Source organism: Rhamphochromis longiceps, linkage group LG7, assembly GCF_057381845.1.
Source record: "Rhamphochromis longiceps isolate RC_006_pf linkage group LG7, R_longiceps_female_GT1.1, whole genome shotgun sequence".
Lineage (NCBI taxonomy): Eukaryota > Metazoa > Chordata > Actinopteri > Cichliformes > Cichlidae > Rhamphochromis > Rhamphochromis longiceps.
In genome coordinates, this window is record NC_140563.1 from 55,365,663 (window position 1) to 55,391,901 (window position 26,239).

A 26,239-nucleotide genomic window follows, 5' to 3' on the forward strand; every position below is an offset into this window, starting at 1 on the left:
ACGCTAAGTTAAGCGGGGGTTGGAAGTGGGTTATGAGAAGCATGCGGGTGGTAGATTGGCCAGATGTTGGTCGATGTGTAAAAATAACGCAGTTGTTTGGTGGTGGCTATGGCGGAGCTTCCACAGAAGCAAAAGGTGGATGAGGCAAAGGGGAGGCAGGAGGAGGAGAGACCCGAGGCGGCTGCCGGTCCGAGTGTCAGGTGAACTGAACTTCAGGTAAGAAGTTATGACCTGCAGTCTATCTGGGTCAGATAGAAACCAAGTTTAGGTGGAGTTTATTTTTGTTGTGCTGACTTTTTACCGTCAGTTACAATAAGTCTTACTGCGTACTAGCTAGCAAGACAGAGTTTCTATACAGCTGTGTGGGTGCTATGATGTTACAGATAGTGAACTTTATTTTATTCATAAGTTTAGTTAGTAGAATTGCCAACCGTCCTGTAAAAAACGGAATCGTCCCGTATTCAGAGAAAATATTACGCGTTTCGTATTGAGCTGAAAAGGAACACAGTTTGTCCCGGACTTCAGCTAGGATAGAAAAAGACACAAAGCTGGAGTTATTCTGTGTCTTTATGCTGCAGCTGTTTCTTCTTCTCTCATTCTCTCCCCTCCCTCTCCTGTTGCTACTTCAATCATGAAACTGATCAATGATCAGCTGATCGGCTTTTCTCTCTTGTTTGTTTATCGCCCACTTTGCGCCAGAAAGCAGAAACCAGCAGATGTCGCGCTAAACAACAGCAGCACGTTTAAGCTTGATCAGCTGTTGTTAGAATTTATTTAATATCAATTTCTAGTATCAGCTGATGTTTGCTGGAGCCACAGCTGTAAAGCTGCTGGTCCTGATATTGGTTTGGATATGTGGTGAGCAGTGTTGGTCAAGTTACTTGAAAAAAGTAATCAGTAACTAATTACTGATTACTTCCCCCCAAAAGTAATCCCGTTACTTTACTGATTACTTATTTTCAAAAGTAATTAATTACTTAGTTACTTTTTAAAAACACGATTTACAACCTGAATAGGTGATAAAGCGATAGATCTTTCAGCCCAATTCTACTTTTTCTGCATAATCCATCATACAAAATGTAATCAAATGGAAAAGTCTCTTTTTTTTAACTTGTTTTATCAGTTTTAATCTTTTAACTTTATGCATCAAGCAAAATTTTAATTATATGCAACATTCTCTGAGTTGAATAAATTAGTTTAACATTTAAACCTATTTTCTGCACATTCCAGCACATAAAATAAAATATTTTTTGTGTTTACACTCACTCTTTCAAATAGATGCAAGTAAAACACAGCAGAACATAAATAAAGTCAAAGACTCAGCGGTCCTGTTGCTCTATTTTCACCTGTAAAGCAGGACTACGGTAGGCGGAGGTTTACCCTGGTGCAGGTGTGCCGCGGTCAGTTGAAGAATCCGCGAGCTTCTTTGTGAGTTTCCCATTACATCGTTGCACATTCGTGCTTGCTTGGAAGTTTAGGGGTTTTTTTTTCCGCTGTAAAAAGAAGTTTTCTTCCCACGCACAACGGACACTAATGTTTTTGTCACTTTTTATGGAATCAAACTCAAAGTAAGGTCAGTACTTCCACACTTTAAACGCTGCACTCTCATACTCTCTCCACACTCGATATATGATCCATTGTTGATCTGCACACAGCTGTTGTCACTAACGGCGCACTCGCTTACGTCACTGTCATGAGACATTCTTGCAAAAAATCAGGGTTTTAGTAACGCAGTAACGCAGCGTTCCTACGGGAAAGTACCGGTAATCTAATTACCGTTTTTGCAATAGTAATCCCTTACTTTACTCGTTACTCGAAAAAAGTAATCAGATTACAGTAACGCGTCACAAGTAACGCGTTACTGCCCATCTCTGGTGGTGAGAGGGAAACATGAAGATGAAACCAGGAGACGTCCTTACTGAATCATCAGAGCTGAACAGGTGATGGAGAAACAGGTTTACCTTTTAGGTGACAGGAATGAGTTGAAGGGAAGTTATGAACTGTTTCTGAGAGACAAATAACACCAGGATCCTTTTCTAAGTAGCTGACAGCTTGTAACTGTGCAGGGGCGGGTCTAGCAAAGTTTTGCCAGGGGGGCAGGTAGGGCATTAACAGGGAAAGGGGGGCACAAAGAATTACTTTTCTTTCTTATTCTAATTTAAAATGTCTTGCTTTTATTAAATAATTATCTGAATCTTACAACCAAAGTTTTTATCTGACATAAAATGTATAGAAATCATACATATACCAACAAGACAGCGTGCATCACTGTCACAACAGCCTTTGTTTTCATTCAAAGGCTTTATGGCTTTAATACCTGGTGGGCCGGTCTCTAGTCAAAATGCCTGAGCCGATTTTTTTATCCCAGTCCAGCCCTGGTAAAGTGACTGCTTGGACCTTGAGTACAAAATGAGCAAAGTTTCTCTCATATATTTTTAACTGTTCAAAGGATACAATATAAATGCAAAATATTCAAAGCAGAACCGATCAAGTTCACAATAATTACCTAGTATTCAGTATCCATTTAAAGAGCAGGTTGTCATGAATAATAAAGAGGGTTTGTATTCCGAGCTTCTGAGCTTTGCATAAAGGGAAAACAGTCCCTAAAAAGCGGAAAAGATCAACAGTGGGTCAAACTAGATGCAAATGATGATAGTGATGATAAGCTGGAAAAAGATAAGCTTTTGTTTTATGCTGGTTGTAACAAATGGCTGCCACTCCCTGATCCTGAGCTTCTTCCTGTTTAAAGAGAGTTTTTCTTTCCCACTGTCACCAAGTGTTTGCTCATAGGGGGTCATCTGATTGTTGGGGTTTTCTATACATTATTGTTACGTCTTTACAATATGAAACGCTTTAAGGCAAATTTTGTTGTTGTAATTTGATATTGTACAAATAAAACTAAATTGAACTGAATTAAAAGTTGAACTGAAAACAAATGAAATATCAGCAGTTTGTAATGACAGGCAAATATTCCCTGTGAAAAAGGAAACACGAGTTTAAACAAGTTTAAAGGCTTAAATTCTAACTATGTCTTTACTAAAACATGGTTGCTAAATTTACACTACCACTTGCTTTTTGTGGCAGTGAAGAACATATAATGAATAACTACTCATTCGGAGCAAACACCACTTGGCATGTTTGTGTGATATTCTGCTGCATAAACAAGCCAATAAGCCATAAGGCATTTATGGGAACCATGAAATCCACATTTGCATGGTTTACTCTTAATTTTTCTTTTGGGAAAATATCAACAAGTTCCGGTCCAGCAAATGTGCTATGGCAGAGGTGTAGTTTGGTTATCTGCAGGGGGAGCAGATGGGTCACCAGAGCCTGACTATTTAATCAGGGGATGAGGTGTGGTGCTGGCACAGTGAGGGATTATATGGTCTGGTGGTTCAAATATTCATTTCTGTCATCTGCAGCAGAAATATAAAACCCATCTTTAATATTCAGTGGACACAGGTTAGTTACTTTTGCATTGAAAAGGAAGAAAGCTACATTTCCTGTTAGTGTTGTAATAGTGGACTGAAATTTTGTACTTTTAAAGCTTGTTTTTGCATGTTAATATGACTCAAGGAAAGATGTCAAAAAGATGTCAATCAGCAGCTTGAAGTTCCGAGTTACTGTTAGTTTCAACACCATCAACTCCTGATTTCTACACTACTTCCTCTTTTCTGAATGGTCATGGCCCCTGATGTCTGTGTGACAGTGGAAACACTTACAGGCACCTAGCCCTGCACAAAGCTGCTTACAGTCTCTTTTTAGCGCAATCGGGACAGTAGGGTTTATGCTTGATAAGGGATTTCTTTCCCTGTCATAATTAGGCCACCCACATTCACAGTCATGTGTTTCTAATGGTGACTGAGATTATGGGACCTTCCATTCTGAGGAGATATCATGATTTATAGAAACAAAAAAGTGAAACTATGGTGACGAAACACCAAGTTTAACTCTACCATATACCAATTATATCTTTCAGTGGATTTCAGTTTTCAGGTTCAAGATGTGGATTAAAAAATAAGCCAATAAAGAATATGGCCAGCCCAATATATTTTTGCTCTTTTATGCTTTAGTTTCACACTGTTTTAGTGTGCATGATTTAAAATCATACAGCTCTGGAAAAAATATGCTAGATGTTTAATTTCACCAGCCAACAGAACATAGGTAATGGCAGGACTGCGTGCAAAAGTTATGTAATTTCCACAGGTGTTTCAAGTTGCAAGAGTACACGGAGAGGGGAGTGCCCACCACAACAGGAATACGATTGGATAGATTATGAGGCGTTTTTGATTGACAGAAAGATGGACCAATGAGATGCCGCTCTGTGCTTGCCCCCTTGTTGGTCGTAGAGGCGACGTTCAAGGGAACATTTGTTCTGGATGGTGAAGCTGTTCCGTCACGTCGGCAGGGTGTAGGTCGTAACATTTTGTTCTTCTCATTAAATCGGATTTAAAGTCGAGCCGAGAGTTTTTCTTTTTCAACCGTGCGCGTAAGAGATCCACCAACGGCTGCAATTAAATCTTCGCACATCGCAGATCTAAAGCTTAATAACGAATTGGAAGTGTTTTAGTGTGGAAGAAAGAGGGCTCGTTGCATTCGTCTGCGGATCCGTGTACGAGTAAGTTATTGCTCTCCAGTGTTTTTAACCTCGCTACAAAGAATTTATTTCTTATGAAGTTACAATTAAAGCGTGTTCTTGTTAAGTACTTAAATTTTGTTGAGTTATTTAAAACTACTTAAAGCGACTCATCATCATCCTCGGTTTAACATGCACTCCTTTTTTTCATTGAAGTTTTATTTTTTTTCCCAATTCCCTGTTCTGCTAACTTTTTCGTTACAACTCTAACCTTGCTAATAGCCTAAGCTATCTGATTCTGGTTTTAAATAGAGACGTTTAGTAAACCCTTATCCTGTTTTCCTCTAGCTGATAGCTAATTAGGTGGTGGTTTAGTTTAGCAGCAGGCTGATGTTGGCTAGCTAACTTAGCTGACTACTCCCCCGACATTTTTGCAGCGGCTGTAAAGTTGCACCGCAGGGCTGTAAAGCCGCCAGCAGAATAAACTGGACCCATGCATACGTTTTTAAACGCACAAATTCGCTCCCTGCGCGTTTTACAACTCTAAACCTATGAATAAGGGTGATGTTTATTTATATAACTCTGTCGGCATTAGAATAAAGCTGTCAAGTATAATGCTAACGCTAGCCCACTATATGTTGGCAGGGCAGCAGAGAAGTCGATTTCAGTGTGCCAGAAACTGTAATGTTCCAATAAAACTACACTGTCATCAATATGGAGTCTGCTCTTCAGTAAATTATTTACTTTTTAATAGTTATTTTGTTGGCAGCTGATTTAAGAAAAAAAAATACTGAGTGGGTCAGTGATGGCACACATTAAAACTGTTGCAGACATGATTTGGAAGCCATGTGACAAAGTAGGGCCACAAATGCATTATGGCGTATCATTATAAAAGTGTACATTTTAAATGTATTTACTGTATACTGTGGGCCTACTGTGAGAAGTTGCAGACTTCTACAGTATTTATATTGTAAAATCTTGGCATAACCCATTTCATTCACATTGGGCATTGTAAGGAGCCCATCATAGTCTTGTGCTGCCTGTTGTAAATGCTCTTTCCTCTCATCTTACAGGTCTGGGCAGCATTATCAAGATCACGGCTGCAGGCCATTTACTGATGGGTACATACTGCGAGGCAACACACCAAGAGAGCTGCAAATTATTCGCGAGAGACGGGAACTGTGAAAGAATGAAGACAAGCTAGAGACTGTTTTCACTGTAAAATCATAAATTGTAGCTTTGTTGGAACAACAGCCATTTTAACCAGCAAATGAGTAGCTGGGCTTAAGTTACTCAGAAAAAACCCTTAAAAATAACAAGACTGGTTCAGACTCATCTTTACAAGTGAACATTAAACACACAAACATGAGTGCTGAAGGGTATCAGTACAGAGCACTTTATGATTATAAAAAAGAGAGGGAGGAGGACATTGATCTGCATGTTGGGGATATATTGTTGGTAAGCAAAGGAGAGCTGGTGGCTCTTGGGGTCACCGATGGCCTGGAGCAGCGGCCAGATGAGATTGGCTGGTTGCCAGGCTTTAACGAGACCACTCAGGAAAAAGGGGACTTTCCTGGCACCTATGTAGAGTACATTGGGAAGAAATGGATCTCTCCCCCTACACCCAAGCCAAGGCCCCTGAGACCCTTACCTGTAGCTCCAGCCTCCTCCTTCAAGTCAGAGATGGACTCGGACTCAGAACAAGGTGAGTTTAAACAAGAGCTGTTAAACCATGTTTATTGGTATCAAATTCATGGGTGTTCTCCTTTATCTCAAAGTTCTGAAGGTTTTTTTTTTTTCCTGGATTACCAGCATAATACACGGCAGTGTGATTTCTGTACGAAAAAGGGGACAAATGCATGAGCTATCTGTATAACTTGCTAGTTTAAGCTACAACAGTTTTCATAATCTGTCTTAACATTATTATTAATTGTGACAATTTGAATGTATTAAAATCCTGAGGGTGTAAACTGATGTTAGCAATATTAACCCCCCCCCCCCCCCCCCAAAAAAAAAACAAACAAAAAACCCTTTTATGTCGCTTTGTGCATTCTCTGGTAGTCCACTGACACAGACAACTAGTTAAGTGTTAAAGTAAAACCTTAGCAAGTCAGAGTTGTGAATCTGTTATCAGCAGGATGCTGATGCTGCAAAACAGGGTTTTGTTTAACAACTCTGCCTGGTGCGGTACAGCTGCACTGAATGTGAACCATGCTCAGTCCCAGAGGACACGGGCTCTGGTGTTTATGCTGGATATAGTACACCAGAGCATTTTCTGCAAGCCATATGTTACCAGCCGAGATCATCCATCTTTGTCCTCAAACTGCATCTTAAGGGAATGCAATTCTCGTACCTGTGTAGCTCAATGTATACACTGGTAGCAGGGGGGCAGTTAAGCTAGCTCAAGCAAAACTGATCGATTGTGTCATCATTTAAACTATAATTTGCTTAAAAAAAAAAGTAATGTAACCAATAATTTTCTGGTCTTTTTTTTTAAACACCTTGTTAAATCTGTAAAAATATCAATCACATATTACTAACATCACAGAATATCTAAGTTATAGCTGAAATATTTTGGTGGTGGTGGGGGGGGGGTGTCTCCATATTATTATTATTATTTTTTTTTTAATTTTTTAATTTAATTTTTTTCTTTTGGTGGGTAAAAAAAAAAAATTATTTCGAGATGTTTGCAGTTCAAAATGACCCTTTGAAATGTGAGTCAGTGTTACAGCTCAGGCCGCAACTATGAACTGCAGTTAAAACTCGTCTTTTTAAAGACTCTGTGGCTTGTTAATGTGCACTTGAAGCTTTTTGCTCACCTAAAGAGCAGCTGTAGTCGCCAGGTTTCTAGTTTTTAGGCCATTTGTGGTGCTGTTGTGAAATTCTTTGCTGTGGTCTACAGTGCGAATGAGGAGCTGTGTTTTTTTTTTTTTTTTTTTTTTTTGTTAAAAAAGGGGCATATGTTGAATGGATGTGTTGTGGTTGAGTGGCAGCACTGCCAAGTGTGAATGTAGCACTGAGAGAAGAAAAGTTGCTGTGTCCTGGGTGGGGGGGGGAGAGAGAGAAAGGGCCCAGAGTTGTGGGTGAAAGGGGAAGAGAGTCCCTGTGCTAGTTTCAGGATGGGTGCATGAGGATCAGGGCTGAAGTGGAGCTGGGGGCTTGGCAGAGGGGCTGCAGCTGGGATTGGGGTAGGTTGCAGGCTTTGGGAGGAGCTTGGGATCTGCATGCTCAAGGGGGCTTTGAAGAGGGTCTTCTGCTCGGAGTGTTTGTGATTTATTGCCCACCACCAAGGGATCCTGCTCCCTTCCTCCTACTCCAGATTTTTTTTTCTCCTTCTTCCTCCTTTTTTTCCTTTTTTTTTTTTTTTAATGTTTTGATAGCTCCTACCATCAGCTCTGGTCCCAGGAAAAGGGTGGAGAATGGAGGGCTTGGAAAGGGGCCTCTCCTCCCTTAGCCACAGGGGGGGTTTACATGAGTGCAGCAGATGTGGAGAGGGAAAGAGAGAGACTAAAGGGCTGGGCTGGGAAACTATTAGTCCTCATTCCAGCATTCAGCCTTTCTTTAAAAAACAACAACATTAAAGTGTTGCTCCTTTTACTAGGCCTCTCAGTTAACTGAATATACATGTGTGGTGCTGCCAAGCAGAAGAACTTGGAAAGCAAATAACCAGCTCAGAGCTCAATTTGCTTATTTGATTTAATTTAAAAAATCCACAGTTGGTTCCCAAACTGAAATTCTCCAAGTTTAAAAACTTCTCACACCTTTCACGTCTAGTATGTTGCTTTTAATGGTGAAAAAGAAGTAATTGAGGTGGAATTTCGAATAAGCTAACTGAGTCATAGTACTAAAAGAAAAAATACAAGCAGCTACTTTTAGTCTGTAGCCAATTGTGTAATTCCTGATGCCCAACAAGCACGTTGCATGTTAAATTTGTTTAGACAGTGACTATGTTATGGCCTAATATTAACCTCTGTGTTTTCAGTTCTGTGTTTTCAGTGTGTAATTACTTTATTTTTCTCCTCCCATCTGTTGGCCAGCATCAGCATTTTTCCCCCCTCTTTTCCCAAAACGTTAGATAAGTATGAATAACCGGTTGTTGCTCTGCACGCTATCACTAGGTACAGCCTACACGCTCGGTCTTGTTTAAGGATATATTTGATGGCAGGCTGTGTTCCCCTGCTTGTCTGAGCCTTATCAGTATGTTTGAAGTTTTCATGTGCACGACATTATAGTACGCAGTATTTATCCCAAAAAAAAATGCAGTGAAATGTTTTATAGCTTTCTGCTAAATATGCCTCCTGGTGTGTATGCAGACTTTTTTTGGTTACCAAAAAATGAAATGTGGATTTTATAACTAGTAATGGATGTACTTAATGGAGCATCTGTGCTGGCTACTGGAAGGCTGAGTGCAGCCTGTACAGAGGAGACGTTTCAGGGAGAGCACTCTGCATAGCTGGAGTTTGAGATAATGCAGCTCTCCTTCTCGGGGCCTCTTTAGCACTCAGGCTGACATCTGCTGGATTGAATACACTTTCTGTTGGTAGTGTCATTTTTTTTTTTTTTTTTTTTTTTTTTTTTTTTGCTCCCCCCCCCCTTTGCTAAGAGCTCACTTTTCTCTTAAATTATACATGTAATGGCTTTGGCGTAGGTTTCAAATTGGTATACTCTTTTCATTTGTCCAGAGCACAGTCACAGTTCGTTAAATCCATCCAAGTCAGCAGCAGAATAAGCACAGCAGAAGTTTATCGTGTGATAGTTTCCTCTGATGTAGTGTTCCTCTGTGGGACTAAAGGCAGCTGGGGCCAGGAATTTGGTAGTCGGGGGTACGTACAGACTGCATAGTGGACTGATTTGTACCTTTGTGATGAATCTGTATTGTGCTAAGTGCTGATTGCTGTATCTCGACGCACAATACAGCTATACAACAAATGGGTGGATGATGAATAGCACCCTAGCGATTGCTCTGTGCTGTCATTGTTATGAGTGGACAAGCTGCTGGCAAAAGGAAATGTATTTGACTTTTGTACTAGGTGGAATATTAGTATGTTTAGAAGCTGTTGAGAGGAGAGGAAAAAAAAAGCTTTAGTCAGAGGTGAGAAGCGTGTCATTGACAAATTCAGTGCCTGTGAATCTCAGACTTGAGCTGGATTTAAATATATTATGACTTGTCATAGTTTCCAGAATGGGGAGGGGAGCCTTGTCACATGCAGTGTGTTTAAAGCAGCCCACGTGACAAAGGAAATTTGCATCCACATCATTAAATTGCAGATATAATAAAATTTAGTTTTGACTGTCCTTAAAGAAAGGCGATTTGTTAGTTTTTTGTTTGTTTTAGCATCCCGATTCAAACCTAAGATGACAAAGTTGTTTTTCCTCTCACATTTTTAGTTTTTCCATTTGTTATCAGTTTACTTTTGAGCAGTCCCTTCATTTTTCATTTTAAAGTTTAGTCTGTATTAACCGGCTACCCTTTCCCATCTAGTGTTCATCAATTAATTTTTTTCTTGTAGCCTTCTCCATGGGTGGTTTGTATTGTAAACTGATATGATGCAGAGACAAATAATGTAGTAGCTTCAATAACTGTTTGCATTTAAGTTTTCCTCTGGTCGGTTTAAAATGTAAAATTAAGAGGAACTTTAAGCATTGCTTAAAACTGTTAAACTGCTTTAAATAACAGTGACACGTGTGTGTGTGTGTGTGTGTGTGTGTGTGTGTGGGGGGGGGGTTGACCTGTTCTTAATCTGTGTGGATGTGCCAGACATGACAATTATTTATTTATTTTTCCCCTTCTGTCTGCCTCAGAGAATGTCAGACTGAGGTTATAGACACTACAGTTAAGGGGACAACTCTACTGCTGCTCAGTATATGACAGGGAAAAAGACTAGGACTAAAAAATAACAGATTCATTAAAAAAAAAAATTGTGTGTTTAAGCAAGTGAGACTTGTGTGCATAACTGTTTCATTGCATGAGGCCGTTCAGAGGCTGAAGTCTGAATTGCCAAATCTTCTTTACGGGAGTCGGAGCATGTCTGCTAGCAGGATTAAGAAATGGAGCAAGCAAATAAGGCAGGGAGGAGCAGACAGACTCTGTGCAATTAAACAAAGGTGAGATTGGAGAGTAACACAATTTCATTGGTGCCAGGAAAGTTATGTGTGTGGTGTGCGGGCAGCTCTTGTGCACTGGAGATGTTGCATTGCATTAAGGAGTGGACACAATAAATCATCTCCTCCATTCAGTTATATCTGTCCTGGAAGTTTGTTTGCATTGTTTTGCATCAAAAGTCCTGGTCACTTCTGTTAAGGCAAGAATTGCTATATTTGTGTTTTCCCCCCTGTGCCTCTTAATGTGTCATCAGAAAAAGAGCCTTTGCAGTTGCATATCTCAAAACTATTGCGGTTAAGCAGCCATCATGATATGCCCCACTTTCATACTATTAGAGGTGCAAGGCTAAGATGATCTCTTCTTGGAAATGCTCAAGCCCAACTTGGTGAAGTTCTTGAATAAGTCATTTGCCAACCAACAAAAATAATTTGATTATGATTGTTATGGTCCCTGGTGACATTTGGCTTTTTGCATCAGAACAAATCAGAACAAACAAAAATAAAAAGTTTTAGTCCTGTTCTGATTTGACCTTTTGATAACTTAAATATATTCTCAAATTAAATAATATACTTTAGCTGTGGTTTTAATAAATCCGTGCACTATTACAAGCTAGTTCACATTGAAAGTGGCTAATCTTTGAATGAAGACACTGTTTAATCATCCTTTTACTTTATAATTTAAAGTGAGGCAGTAGTGCAGGTTGTACAATTGTGCTCAAGCCATTTAAGTTATCAGATTTGGAGTTGGTTTATTTTAATTTGATGTGAGAGGCTTCATTGGTTCTTAAATTTGATCTCACATTGGGAAACTGGCTGCTTGCATTACTTTTGCGATTCACTGATGCTCTGTGCTTCATAGGGTTAATTGCCAAGCTGTAGCAACAGTCTCCTCATTGGCTGTTACTTTGCTTTTGCACTTCATCTCCCAGCCTGCAGGAGGAGACATTGCCTGCCCTTTTTCCTAATTCAGCTCAGGGCTTCACTATTCAGCACAGTCATGCTCAGACATGTTAGTGCTGCCCATGCCAACAGAAAATCCAGAGAATTTGGCATTGCAAAGGTTTTAGGTTTTGGTAATACTATAAACTAGCTGCACCTAGTCTTACTAAATGCTACTGTAGAGACAAACAACTTTGAAATTTTTTTTGTACATTTTGCACAATTTTTACTTTAAAATGTGTTAGGTGGTGATCTATCACCAATGTGCCTTGGCTAGACCTTTTTTCCAGCCTTCTAAATTTATCCAAAGTGAGCGCTATCTTTAGTGCACTGGTAGTGCCCCAGCTCTGTTCTGCCCACAGTCCTTTCGGCTCAGATGTGCCGTTTGAGCCGGACAGATTGTTCCCCACACCACAGCAGAACCAGTGGCAGCTGCATCGACTTCCTCAACCTGCGGTTGTCTAACTGACTACTGACGGGCTGAGGCCTTGGGGGATATCATGAGGTCTGCCAAACATGCAGACGTGTAGAGGCACGTCCAAGGGGCCTCTGTCTCCATACCCTAGTTACCACAGAAACCAGCTTCTATTCAAGTCTTGGAGAGAGTCTGAGGAAGTGTAGCCTGTCAGCTGTTGTAAATGGAGCAAAATGCCAGCACATTGTGTTAATAGTGCCGTAATGCTACTGTAAAACATAGAGGGCCCTGTTTGTTTAATAGAATTAAAATTACCTTTCCAGAGAGAGTTGGAGATTCAGTTTGCATAAGCTGCAGTAAGGAGTTTTGCAGAACCTGCATTCACCTTGTGCCATTATCACAGTTAGGTATACCTATGTGCAGTAGAAAAGAATTGGATAGCTTTTACTGTAGCTAATTTTTACTTATTACCAATTTTTACAAAGTTTTTCTAGAATTAATTTGCCTTCCATGAACACATCAATTATAGGTTTCTTCTTCTTTCTTTTCCTTTCCCCTTTATGTTTCTGTGGTTTGGCCTGTATGGGCACGTTGAGCCTTGATCTCATGCCAAGGCATCTCAGAAATCATCACTGATACCTTGTGGCATTTCCGCCATATTTCTTCGGCTACTTGATACAATTCCATTGGTGCCGAAACTATCACATTGTCGACAGTACCAAGAAGCAACTCTATATCCTTCCTGACCCGTGTCCCTCAGAGGCTGACTGTGGTAGGAATAAATAGGCTGGAGGATCACTTGGAAGATTCTCCTTGTTTTTTGGTTTGTTTCCAAGCTGTGCAGAAGTACGAGCAGCTGTTTGTATATCAATGTATTAATCATTTTCAAGTGTTGAGTGTTTTTTAATCTAAGTAAATGTGTGAAAATTTGCTTGTTCCTTACACATATTTGTGATTTATTGTTTAAAAATTCCAGGCATCGTGCTGTCATGTGCTTTTTGAACATTGTGACAACGGGTGGGTCAGTGTTCTAAATTTAACTTCAGGTTGTGAATTTGGTTTCTCAGAAAACCTTTTGGCTGTAGAAGGAAGATCGTGTTGGATATCTTGTCTGGGAGAAAGATTACATTTCCAAGGTGTGTGATGGCTGCACTGCATGTCTCGATCTCTATTTCAGGAAACTTTGCAAAGTCTGAGATGGAACACCAACTTCTGAGAAATCTTCCTCCCCCCTCCATTCCCTTTCAGTTTGTATTTCCAATAACATCTTCCAGATGACCAGTTGTCCAAAGTGGATTTTTGTGTGTTCTCTGGTTTGAAAGGCTTTACTAATACATGTACTTGACACACAACAAGGCAGCCTGGGTCCTGCCCTAGCCAGAGAATGTGGTTCAGAATTTATTATTTAACTGACTGAACCCTCTTTCATGCAAAAGGGTAGCTTTTCAATAACCCCTATGCGTCTATGTATTAGCCACACCAGTACTTGGCCTTTAATGCCTGATTCAAAAAAGTAATCACTTTTAGGTGGAAAGAAAAAATAATGTTAAGAGAAAGGGTCCCATTCATAGTTTTGCAGCATTTTGAAACTGCAGACCTGATGTTGAACAGTTGAGCCTTTCAGGAAAAAAGCCTTTTCAAAATATGCCTTGGCGAAGATTTTATTTAGATTTGCCAACTCCCCTCCTGCTTTCATGTCCACACCTGGGTGCAAAGTTCTGAAGGAAAAATAAGTAAAAAAAAAAAAAAAAAAAGTCAGACCTGGCTTACCTCATATCACAGGATATTTGCTTAGTTCCTTGGTCTGCCAAACCTTAACTTCAGTGCTCAGTACCTCCTGTTGAAACAGCCTTTTATAAATACTCACATTTTACTTTTGAAGCCACTTCATTGGTCTTGTACCTGCTTCCTTTGAAGTTCTGAGGAGTCAAGAATCTAATGAGTCTTTGCTGGTTCAGATGAATGGCAGCCCCTTACCATTTAAGGTCACATGAACAGTCATCACAGGATTAACTGTATTTAACTGACTGGCCAGTTATCTTTATTTAGTTACACATAAACTATAGATACTTTTTTGATCTTACAAAGGGAATTCGTTGTGGTACAGTAGCATAAGAGTAAAAAATAGAACAATCTCCAAAAAGTGTAACTAAATTCTGCTGTGTGGGACTCAGTTTTGAAAGTAAAACCAGCCATTGTCAGCACTCACCTCGAAGAAATGAGCTTAGTGAAATCCCCTTAAAGCCGTGTCTGTTTTGCAAACAGCCAACAGCATAGGGCAACTGATTGTCTTGGTCGTGATTGTGTTGTTGTTTGATTTGGAAAGCATAGGTTGGATGTAGAAACATTTTCTCTTCTTGCTTTGCTGGCTTTTGTGTTTTGGGAAGGGCAGGGGTGCTAAAATGGAATTATTCAACTGTTATTAGCAAATTGTGTGGTGCCAGCATATTTATTGGACTGAGTAATTTGGTTCACAGGTATGACGCTGGATTTGTACTAAGCCTTGGTGGGAGGATTTTCACTCCGTTTACACAAACTGAAATTGCTTGTTTTATTTATTTAAAAAATATTTTATTTTATTTTTTTTAACGATCTTTAGGTTTCTTCTTGCCCGACTTGACGGAGCAGTTTTCCCTTCCAGAGATTGCTCCACCCATTTTGATCAAACTGCTTGAAGCAATTGAGAGGAAAGGTGAGCTTGACTGAATCAATTTCATATTTTTGTTGGCATTTATTTGGCATGTTATGTTTCTACAGTATGTTTCGTTAATTATTTTGTAGGTCTGGATAACCCCACATTATATAGAACATTTAACGCTGGTGCTGGACTTGAAGTCAGGCAGTATTTTGATTGTGGTAAGTAGCTCTTTTTATCATGTGTTTTATAAGCCTATATGAAGAGGAAGTCTGAGTGGAAAAAATGAGTGGGGTGCATAAAAAAAGGTTTCTAAGTGTGTGCATAAGAGTCTGTTGGCCCAGAAGAGTCTGTGCTATAGTTAAACCTAACTTTACTGAAGTGAGTTCAAGCGTGCGTCTTTGTGCCGTTCTGCATTTCAGACCCCCCATCTGCAGACTTGGATCACCTGGAGCTTCCAGTCCTGTGTGACGGTCTGCGTAGGTACTTGCAGGATCTTCCCCAACCCATCATTCCCACTGCAATATATGCTCAGATGGTTCACAGTGCTAAAGGTGAGAACAGAAGGTTCCCTCACAGTTTCAGTGGTCATTTGTTGATTGTACAGGTTGGCCTAAAGAGAAGTGCTGACGTAATGTACTCGTGCCCTGCTGCTGAACATCATGTACTCATGAACACTAAACCACAAGACCTCATCAGTACCCATTGTGTCTGAGGACTTCTTTTTTCTTTGTTTTTTGTTTGTGTAAAATTAGCTTTTATTTTCTAAAACATCTATGGGTCCTTTAAGAAAATAAGAAATAGAAATCTATGTATTTATTTCTAATTGTGTATTTTAGCACATTTCCTTAACCTTAGTCTTGCTGTCTGTTGCAAGCAGAGGGGAAAAGAAGAAATTCTCAGTGTTATGCATTCTCTTGCTGTCACATGGCCAGAAACAGGATATCTGCGGTTAATAGGAACTAAAACAAGCCTGAAAGTTTATCTCTAGCATCTCTGAGCAGCCAATCACCTGCCAGTGTACCTTATGCTCATTGTCAACCACACAGTGTCTCTGCGGTTTCCAAGTCTTTATTGCACATGACTCCTTTTTCCATTTCTTTACTGTGTAAAGAGAGCTTTCATTTTGTGCTGCTTTTCAACTGCAGAAGACTTTAAAGTAGGGCACTTTATCTCCTGTCTTCCTGAACGTTTTGGCTATTCTCATCTTCAACAGAGGTGGTGAATCCTGAGGAATGTGCCCAGCTACTACGTCGCTTTGCTAGCGCCCCAGGCCGTCCTCCCCAGTACTGGCTGACTCTCCACTGTCTGCTAAGGCATTTTGCTAGAGTGTGCCAAAACGGTTCCAAGAACCTGCTCAGTGCCAGATCGCTGGGCGAGATCTTCAGCCCTGTGTTTTTCAGACAACAGGCCACCAGGTGGGTATTGGGAGTGTAAGGCTTATGCTGCACTGCATATTTTGGTTTGTAAAAGATAGGCACTCAGTCAGCAGACAGATAAGCATGCAGGCTTAGTCAAGAAATGGCAAGACACGCACTGCAGTGTATCACACATTCATGTGTTTTAGCTGTACACGGATGTAGGTTGGAGCTTTTTTGCTTACCAGCTGTGCGGCACAATTAAAGTAGCTAAGCCTGAATTGCTATCTGATTGAAAACCGCACAGAGCAGCAGTGACTGTCACCTTGGCTCTGAAACAAACTTTGTTTACCTTGCTTTTTTGTCCCCCTCACAGTTGTGAACCCAGTCTGGATTCTCACATCAAGATCATTGAGGTTCTGGTGACCAGTGAGTGGAGTGACAGTCAAGCTGCACCAGGTAATTGACTGCTGTATTTTCGCTCGATTTTTCACCCATCACAAAACTACTGCTGTTCCTACTACTGTGGGTGCTCAGGGCATGAAAGTAAACGGTTAAAAAAAATGCATTCAGTTAAAAAGGAAAAGTAGATGGAAAGGATGTTGTGCTTTGCATTACTGATCTAACTGAAAGCTGTAAGGAACTTGTGCAGGATTTACATTGAAAGGAGAACATAAATTTGCTCTGCATTGACTGTGCACAGCACTGACTGAGACCTGAGCTATTAATAGCTTGAAGAGGAGGGTCGAGACTTAGTGCTGCTGCAGTTGTAGGGAACCACAAAGTACCCAGTGATTGGAAAGTTACTCATATTATGGCGCTAAAGCGAGTTGATTTTTTTTTTTTAGCATGTGCTTATTAGTAGAAACAAGTGTTCTTAGTTGAGTCTTTGTGGAGTGGTTTGAATTAGGTCTTCTCAGTTTGTAAAGCATGAAAAGTTTTCTTTCTGAACTAGCATATTTCCATGTTGCAGATGAATGTTTTTTTTTTTAATTTTTTTTATATGCAATGAAATGGTATTATGTATTATGTAAAAGGTTCTCACTGGAATTTAATGACTACAAAGTAGCAACTTGTGTTAGAACAGTATTTCTCTGTCTAGCTTTATTTTTGTCAGCCTCATGAATATGAACATTGGGGAATTTGCATGTGATGTAAAATCTTCAGTAAGATTCTGGGTGGTTCTTGGAGCACATTTTTAATTTTTTTCGTCTCTACTCTGGCTTTTGCTGTTATGTAGCATGTGCCTCCAACGGTATAGATGACAGATTCGTGCAAGTCTGATTTTGTTCGTGTTACTGCAGTGGACTGCATACAGACAAAGCTGGTCTGGTGATTTGAGACAGCAGAGCATTGCATGGCAGTTCTGTTTTTACAGCTCTAGTTGGGAGCGGTGTCATTGGCAGGCCCAGCACTGACTGTGGCTGCTTAAACTTTTTATTACCTGTTAGGACTATTTATAACGCTCCTGTGCATGGTCTGCTCTCAGCTGTCAGTGATTTGCACCTGCAGGGAGCTCTTTGGCTGTAGGCTTGATGGATGGCTGACTGAATGGTCGGGCAGGCAAGAGAGAAACCCTGAAATGCTTTTTGTTGGTTCTGCACATACCCATAAAGACTGTACCCAGTGTAACACATGGCAATGTTTAGTCGGGCCAGACTGGTTTCAGTCACCTGTCTAATGCAAATAGTACGGGTAAATAACCTAATTTCTAAACACACATGTACGGAACATGCATGCATTTCTGTGAATGACCTGTATGCGTGTGTGTGTGTGTGTGTGTGTGTGTGCCTCCCAGTTACTGCGTTCCTATTTTAAGTAAGCGACAAAAGGCCCACTTAGATTTGGTTGGCTGGAAAGTCGGCCTGCTCCACAGAGCACTTCTTGTTAACTCAGGGCTGCTTGTAGTTCTAGGGCCACTTGCCTCCCCCTTCAGTGGATGTCCACATGTCCTCCCTGTCTCAAAGTGCTCAACTCAGCAAATATTTGAAACTTTGCAAGTTAATCATAAGACTGCCCCCCTCCTTCCCCACCCCCAAGCCTCCGCCTTTACAAACAGAAAGAGGGAGTGACCAAAGAGCATAGAGAGACACACAAACCAACGCAGCTGGCACAAGTGGCTGCTTTCAGAACAGGCTGCATCGACACTGGAGCGGCTCCTGCTAATCATTAACTTTGTGACTACACGTGAGCAGGCCTCCGCCTCACAGGGCTCAGAAAGGGAAAGACAGAGAGACTCAGCCCTTTACCGCACCTTCAGCAGGAACTGAGCAGTCAGTCAGTGAGACAGTTGCATGCGGCACCTGCTTCACGTCGAGCGGATTACCTGGATTTCATTAAGAGGCACACAAAGCCGTGACCTTTTAAGAATTAAAACAGACCACGTCCATGTACTCACTGGTCTAAACTATGAAATGGAGCTTTACAGAAGGACTTGAAACTAACTCTGTTGGATTTACTTTATTGTTTGGGAATAAAAGAGAAGCTGCAAAGAAGAGAGAACTGATTCCTCGAGACATGCACAACTTGCAACGTAAGTTTGATGTTTCAGGTCTTGTCTTATAAAGGTGTCAAAAGTGGAACATTGTGTGTTCTGCTGCGTTTGCCTTCAGGCTATAACGAAATGGGCCTCGTGCGTAAGATTAAGACACAAATGTCACAGCTTAGAAAAGACAGAACAGGAATAATAGGTTTGTGTTTTAGTAAGACTTCAATCTTTGCTAGCAGCAAACTTGCCTCGGGCAACTGCTCATGCTTATGAGTTATGGGCCATACTTGAGTGCGCATGAACCTCTGCATTAAGATCAGACAAAAGAGGCTCTTGAACATTTAAGTAGTTTATAGCTATGGTGGACAATGGCTAGTTGATGTTAAAGTCTTTTTAAATCCACTGTTGTATTTTTTTTTTCTATCCAAGTGCGGTGGAACAGGTTTGTTCACTTAGGTCTTACTCAAACATTAAAACCTGTTCTTTTTTTTCCTCATTTGTAGTTGATGTGAACTATATAACTTAAGCGTCTAAAATTTCCACCAACTGTCCCTCAATTGAACTAAGGACAACGATTGCTTTCACTTGAATCTTCTACCTTTACCAAGAACTGGGGCTATTTTAATTTCACTCAGGAAATCAAGGGAGCTATCCCTGTCGTGCTGAGCGTCACGCTGTGGGATTATAGACGTATTTTGGAGCTCTGGGTGCCGCTGACCGGGCCAGGCATTATAATTTAGCTGCGTACGTGCTGCTGCAGCAGAGTAGGCTTTACGAGTGCCAGCAGTGGGACGGACTAAATGTCCGCACGACACTCGCGGGGAGGAGGGGCCGAGTAACCTGCAGGGGAGCAAGTGGACAAGCTGAACAGAGAGCGAGAGGATGACAGAGGAGAAGCATGGAACAGGGAGCAGGTCCTTTCTCTCTCCTCTGCTAGCAGAGAGATGCGGCGCGCTTGCTTTCGCAGATGGATGCACACCGGGACGCAGTGCTGGTTGATGCAGAGACGCAGTCGTTTCAGTTATCTATTTAGAGTTCTAAAAAGGCGACACTTTTACAATGACCTCATCGCTCACAGGAAATGAAAGATGCAGGAGCGGTTGGTGACAGACCCCCTGTGTGATTGGCTGTGGTAAGTGATGTAACACGTTACTGAGCAAGCTGCCCTTAATGGCTTTTCAAGTACGTGTTTAAGTGGCTGTAATAAAGTATTTGTGTGGAGCAGAGGCGAGATTGGATCAGCGCAAGTTGTCTGTCTGTGGAGGTGTTTGGCTCTGGTTTTAGAAGCCTGGTTTCTTCACGCGAGTTAGAAATTTCTAGTAATCTGGAGACAAAGTGTGATCAGGTTGGAAGGCAGGCGGTATGCAGAGAAGCGCTGTGGTCGGATTGGTAGGTTGCATTTGCGCAGAATGGAAACATTTGAAATCTATGTCACGGTTGTAGCTGTGTGCACAGTGCTTGTGGTTTCAGCGTGCAAAGTTCTGCAAGGTCCATTGCAGCAGGAGGGTTGTGAATGCAGTGGCAGCGAACAACAGCAGTGCAGATTTGTGGGGTTTAAAAATAGCCGACTGCCTTATCTCTGCTACTGGTAGCTTCACGGTGAGCTCCAGCTTTAAGAGTTTAATTGATTTACTGATGGTAGAAGAGAATCTGGTTATCCTGCTGGTAAAGGCTTAAAGGGTCATTAGGATTTCAGTCTGTCCTATTTTACTGTAAAATGTTGTGCAGCCATCTTTTTCTGCTGTTCTCTCTGCATTTTTTTTTTCCTGCATGAAAAAGGCTTCACTGCTGCGTTAGGAGCTGGAAATATTTATAGATGGCTCCATTTCTTGAATGAAATTCATTCTCCCTGACTCACGCTTCAGTTCTCCTCCCACTGCCTCACCAATGCTGCCTCTCTGTTAGACATGGGAAGCCTTTTTTTTTTTTTTTCTTTTTTTTTTTCCTTTCCCCACAACCCAATTCATGGAAAAGGATGCATGCGAACGAGCATGTGTGCCTACGTGCCTATCCAGATGAGGGTTCATTCTTTTGAAATATTAAATAAATTCAAAGAGCAATTTTTTTTTTTTGTATTTTTAATTATTTACAAGAAGATCAAGTAAACATTTTAAAGGCAGTGCAAGCGTTCCCCTAAAAATCTGCCTTAAAATGTCCAGATCTCGAGCTCTGAGTCGGCTTTATTTTAACACAAACACTCATAAGCCTAATCGCGTTGTAGTCGATTTATTTACATTCTGTGTTCTCTGCCTTTTCCTGCAGCTCTACCTCCAAAGCCACCCAAGCCCACATCTGTGATTAACAACGGTATGAACAACAACATGGCGCTACAAGATGCTGAATGGTACTGGGGAGACATCTCAAGGGAGGAGGTCAATGAGAAACTGAGGGACACTGCAGATGGTACGTTTTTGGTGCGGGACGCCTCTACAAAAATGCACGGAGACTACACTCTGACTTTGAGGTAAGTGTCTTGTCCTCTGTTTCCTCAAATTGACTGTTTATCCATTTGTAGTTAGTGACCTGTTGGTTTAACCGCCGCTGCTGTTTCGTCTACAGGAAAGGAGGAAACAACAAGCTTATCAAGATATTCCATCGAGATGGTAAATATGGCTTCTCTGATCCACTAACCTTCAACTCAGTCGTCGAGCTCATCAACCACTATCGCAACGAGTCCCTGGCTCAGTACAACCCCAAGCTAGACGTCAAGCTGCTGTACCCCGTGTCTAAACACCAGCAGGTGAGGTGGCAGCTCAATGCATCCCAGCAGAATTAAAACACCTGCGTGTTTAAAGCAGTTGAACCTCAACTTTTTCCTGTATTTGACTATGACTCTTTCTTCAGGATCAAGTGGTAAAAGAGGACAACATCGAAGCTGTGGGCAGGAAGCTCTGCGAGTACCACCAGCAATACCAAGAAAAGAACAAAGAGTACGACCGTCTCTATGAAGAGTACACCAGAACATCACAAGTGAGTACCACCCCACACCTAGGATCAAGAGTGTTACTGCAGTGTTTGTAGGTCAAGTGCTTAACACTGTGCTTCTGCTCGCAGGAAATCCAAATGAAAAGGACGGCGATAGAGGCTTTCAATGAAACTATCAAAATATTCGAGGAGCAATGCCAAACACAAGAGCGCTACAGCAAGGAGTATATTGAGAAATTCAGGAGAGAAGGCAATGAAAAAGAGATTCAGAGGTAAGAGCAGACCACACTTTGTTGTGCATCAGCTGATAACGAAATGCTTGCTCTGCTCAGAACTCATCCTTTTTTTCCTCTCCTTCCAGGATCATGGGAAATTACGAGAAGTTGAAATCGAGGATTAGTGAAATAGTAGACAGCAAGCGCAGGCTGGAAGAAGACTTGAAGAAACAGGCAGCAGACTACAGGGAGATCGACAAGAGGATGAACAGCATCAAGCCTGACCTCATCCAGCTCCGCAAGACCAGAGACCAGTATCTCATGTAAGTGCAGCGCCTGAACAGCATCCTGGCTACATCGGAAACTAGTCTTCCCTCTGAGGGAAATCAAAATTGGTCTGTCCTGCTTTCTAATGTCCATGACTTTTCTCTTTGTAGGTGGTTGACCCAGAAGGGAGTCAGGCAGAAAAAACTCAACGAGTGGCTGGGAATCAAGAACGAGAGCACAGAAGAGTAAGTTAGCGAGTGTCAATCATCCACTCGCTGGACAAAAAAATGTGCATTTTTCATGACAACTTATATTTGTTTTGTGTTTTTAGTCAATATTCTATGGTGGACGATGATGAAGACCTTCCTCATCATGATGAGCGAACCTGGAAGCTGGGCAACATCAATCGCTTACAGGCGGAGGCGATCCTCCAGGGCAAGAGAGACGGAACATTCCTGGTTCGAGACAGCAGCAAAGCGGGATGCTACGCCTGCAGTGTGGTGTACGTATCTGGCTGTTACGTAGCAAAGAATTGCAGTTTTAGTGTTGAAATGTCTTCCTGCTGTTACGGCTTCAGCCACCACTGAATGAACTACTTTTAAAGTTGATGGAGAGCATCACAGCAGGTTGTGACTCCTGTCCTCTCTTTGCAGTGTGGACGGCGAGGTGAAACACTGCGTCATCAACAAGACCCCCACAGGGTACGGCTTCGCTGAACCTTATAACCTGTACAACTCATTAAAAGAACTCGTTCTTCACTACCAGCACACGTCTTTGGTCCAGCACAATGACTCTCTGAATGTGACACTAGCGTACCCTGTGTACGCTCAACAGAGACGATGAGGACCCGGACGTATCCATATTGACGATTAAGGCCCCATGGAAGTTGGAGACATGTTTCGACCACCATGATTAAGGCTTCGATAGCCGGACTTGGACTTGAAGTTGGAGGAAAAGTCACAACAAAGCCTGAAACATTTCAGTGACTTTGCCTAAACCATGAGCCTGAGGCGAGTCTGAATGTAGATTTTTTTTTTTTTCCCCTTTCTGCTTTTTGTGGGAGCACAGAATCGAGCGAACACTGCTGAACTCGCCCAGCGGAGGACATTTGAGGCCTTCTCCTTATGGTGCTTGTTTTTGTTTTGTTTTTTCCCCCTGTTCCCAAAAGCTTTACCAGCTGGATTATCAAATCGCAACAGAACTCACCGGCTACAAATTTTGTTTTTCCTTTTTCCCCTTCTTCCCCTGTTGTGTGTGTCTGTGTGTGTGTGCGCGCGTGTGTGTGTGTGTGTGTGTGTGTGAGAGACTGTCCATGTGACCAAATCTCATAGAATCAGGAAACTCTGTGATATTGGAGGGCTGTGTAACACTTTGCTTGTATTAACTGTTCAGTAGCAGACCATGGATCAGCTGACAAATGTAGCAAAATGGCACTTTTTAAAAAACAAAACAAAGTTTCACAAAAGAAACTCCTATGGACTTTTATTAGAAGAGCAGAGAGGACAAGTACCCACACTCTGCCTTCTCACTGATGAGCATTACAGTGCATACGTAAACTTGATTTGAACTGTGGGCAGGGAGAAACTATGAATGGACTATTCTTTCATGTACATATGTGAAAATGTGCAGTCATGACTCGTACCAAAAAGGATTTGTTCCTCTTTAGTTGTATCCTGATCTGCTATGCAAACCTTTCTCCATTTTTATTTCAGAATTGTTTTATTCTGTTGCAAACCCACAATATAAGCTTGTTTTAGTGCTTGAAAAGTATTTTTTTGTTCCTGTGTAAATATCCAAGAGGATATTTTGTCAAAATGCCAAGATACAGTTTAAAAAATGCTTATGATTTTTAGAAGATGATAGAAACATACTTTATTATAAATTACTTTAACAACTGGTATACAGATGAAAAGGTTTTTTTTTTTTCTTCTTCTTTTTTTTTTTTTTTTTGGCTTCAAACTAATTTTTTCTTCTCAGGCAGAGCCTTTTGAGTATTTGAGCTGCTTTAGTCACAAGTACTATTTCCGACAGAGCTAAGCCTACATGCAGTTCTTTGTTAAAATGGACAAAGAAGGTCAGGCTGATGGGATTGTACGACCCTTATCTACCATCACAGAAACAACAGTATAGATTTATTTTGTTATAAAATATATTTGTTCCCATATGAGAATATATCAAAGCAGACTGGTGTTTTCAACTGGTGGATATTGCTATTAAAGATCAATATGCATTGTACACTTACTATTTTTTCTGTATCAGAAAATCACTGTGTTTACATGGGTGGATCGGCTCATTTCAGACGGTAACCTAATATTTCATAACCCCTAAAAGAAGGAAAACAAAGCCACGTGCTCTATTCCCACACCCTAAATTTGGCTTTTACAAGTCTACGATACAAGTGCGCCAGACCACGTAAACTATGACGTAAAAAATCACAAACTGTATTACTCACAATATATTTTGTAACCCTTCAACATGTCATCACAGCTGTCAGGTGAACCTGTTGAACGTATCTGTAGAAAACTAGTTGTAGAGACATTAACAGAATCTGATTTTGATAGTTTCCCGTTTTTTGTTGGCGTGACAGTTTACTTTAATTCCCATCTTGGACGCAACTTGTTCTCTTGGGAACGGTCTACATGTACAAACCACAGAGGAAAGCTTAGTTTTAATTCACAATTTTCGTTATTTACACACAGACTAGTTTTAACACATTTGACCAAATTACTCATTCACAACTTTAAATGTAACACATTTATAGGAGTTGTCTTTTTTCCTTTTTTCTTCCCCTCCCTTCCTCCAAAGCTGTTAACAGGTGTCTCATATTTGACATTTAGATCCTCAGCAGCTGCTGGCATGAACATTTTGATTCCCTTTGTCAATTTTTCTTAAGTCTGACAATGTGCACCATTATTTCTTTACCCCATTTCTGGGTAGTATTGTTGTTTTATTGTCCTTTTTATTTGAAGCTCCTCTTTGGTGTTGGCGTCCCAAAAACGATTGGATTGAGATTGCCAGTGTTCCCCAGTTTTGCTTTGAATCTGTATTGGGCTTTGTTAAAAATGAAATAAAACTCTTCTTTTTACGAAACAATGGCTTTGTTTTGACGAGTAAAATGAGTTCATGTTAGTGGTGTTGCTCTGTTGGCAGTTTTGGCCAAACCGACAGTATGTAACTGATTCTATTCTCTTAACTAGAGTAACTGTAGCTTAAGAGGATGGTTGACAACTACAATTACTGCAATGAACTTATTGCTCTGAAACAGTTGCTTCAAAAACAGAGATTAGTGCTGCAGATTTGGTAAACTGATGTTAAAACAAGATGAAGTCGGTCTACTATTGAATGTTGGCAATTACATCTACACATCTGTCTGTGATAATACAGCAATTAACTTTAAATTCATGGAAATCACAAATCCTTTGCCATATCCATACATGGAAATTCCCACTACTAGAAACACATTCCTCAACAAATAGTGGTGCAGTTGCTGCAGGAAAGCCATTTAACTGTAAAGGAACATTTGTATATGGGCGACCGTGGCTCAGGGGGTTGGGAAGCGTATCTGTAACTGGAAAGTCGCAGGTTCGATCCCTGGACTCTGACCTGGTCGTTGTGTCCTTGGGCAAGACACTTTACCCTACCGCCTACTGGTGTTGGCCAGAGGGGCCGATGGCGTGATATGGCAACCTCGCTTCTGTCAGTCTGCCCCAGGGCAGCTGTGGCTACAACTGTAGCTTGCCTCCACCAGTGTGTGAATGTGAGAGTGAATGAGTGAGCGCTTTGGGTGCCTTAGAAAGCGCTATATAAATCCAATCCATTATTATTATATAATTACTGCTAAAATCGGCATGCAAAACATGCTAAGCTAAACATGAGATTAATGCAGTGTTGAACACTCCAAAAGTGACAGCCTACCTCCTTGACCTTGATTTTGATGGAAAATGAGGTCAAGGGGAAGGGCTGATCCAAAGGAAAATGAATTCAGTGATAATCCTAGCAATGTAACAGACCTAACTATAGCAATCCCTGAACGCACTTTGATACAGTTAATATATCTTTTAATCTTGGTTTAGAGAGGCAATACGTGGACAAGAAGCAGACTTTATTACAGCATCATATTGTTCAGAGTTCACCTGTGGGGTTAAGAGCCTGTGGTTGAAAATTCAGTTACATTTGAATGATCTGTGCTGAAGTATCCCTGCGATTTATGGGTTGGTCTTATCACCTTTCATTTTCATAAAGGAGATCCAAGGGGTGCCTTACTATAGAGAATTTCACGAGTTCCTATATTATAACAACTATAATATGAGAACACTAAC

At 41.0% G+C, this 26,239-nt stretch overlaps 1 protein-coding gene across 1 annotated transcript; it reads left to right on the forward strand.

The window, feature by feature from the left end:
- The first annotated feature begins 4,375 nt into the window (after nt 1–4,375).
- Nucleotides 4,376–25,007, forward strand: pik3r1 (phosphoinositide-3-kinase, regulatory subunit 1 (alpha)). The gene is made up of 15 exons (XM_085414407.1): nt 4,376–4,618; nt 5,650–6,281; nt 14,632–14,724; nt 14,814–14,888; nt 15,090–15,221; nt 15,884–16,085; nt 16,402–16,484; nt 20,776–20,977; nt 21,073–21,253; nt 21,358–21,483; nt 21,568–21,710; nt 21,800–21,976; nt 22,091–22,165; nt 22,252–22,422; nt 22,574–25,007. Exons 2-15 carry the CDS (start codon nt 5,942–5,944, stop codon nt 22,761–22,763), a joined length of 2,190 nt encoding a protein of 729 aa, XP_085270533.1. The 5' UTR covers nt 4,376–4,618; nt 5,650–5,941; the 3' UTR covers nt 22,764–25,007.
- The last annotated feature ends 1,232 nt before the right edge of the window (nt 25,008–26,239 follow it).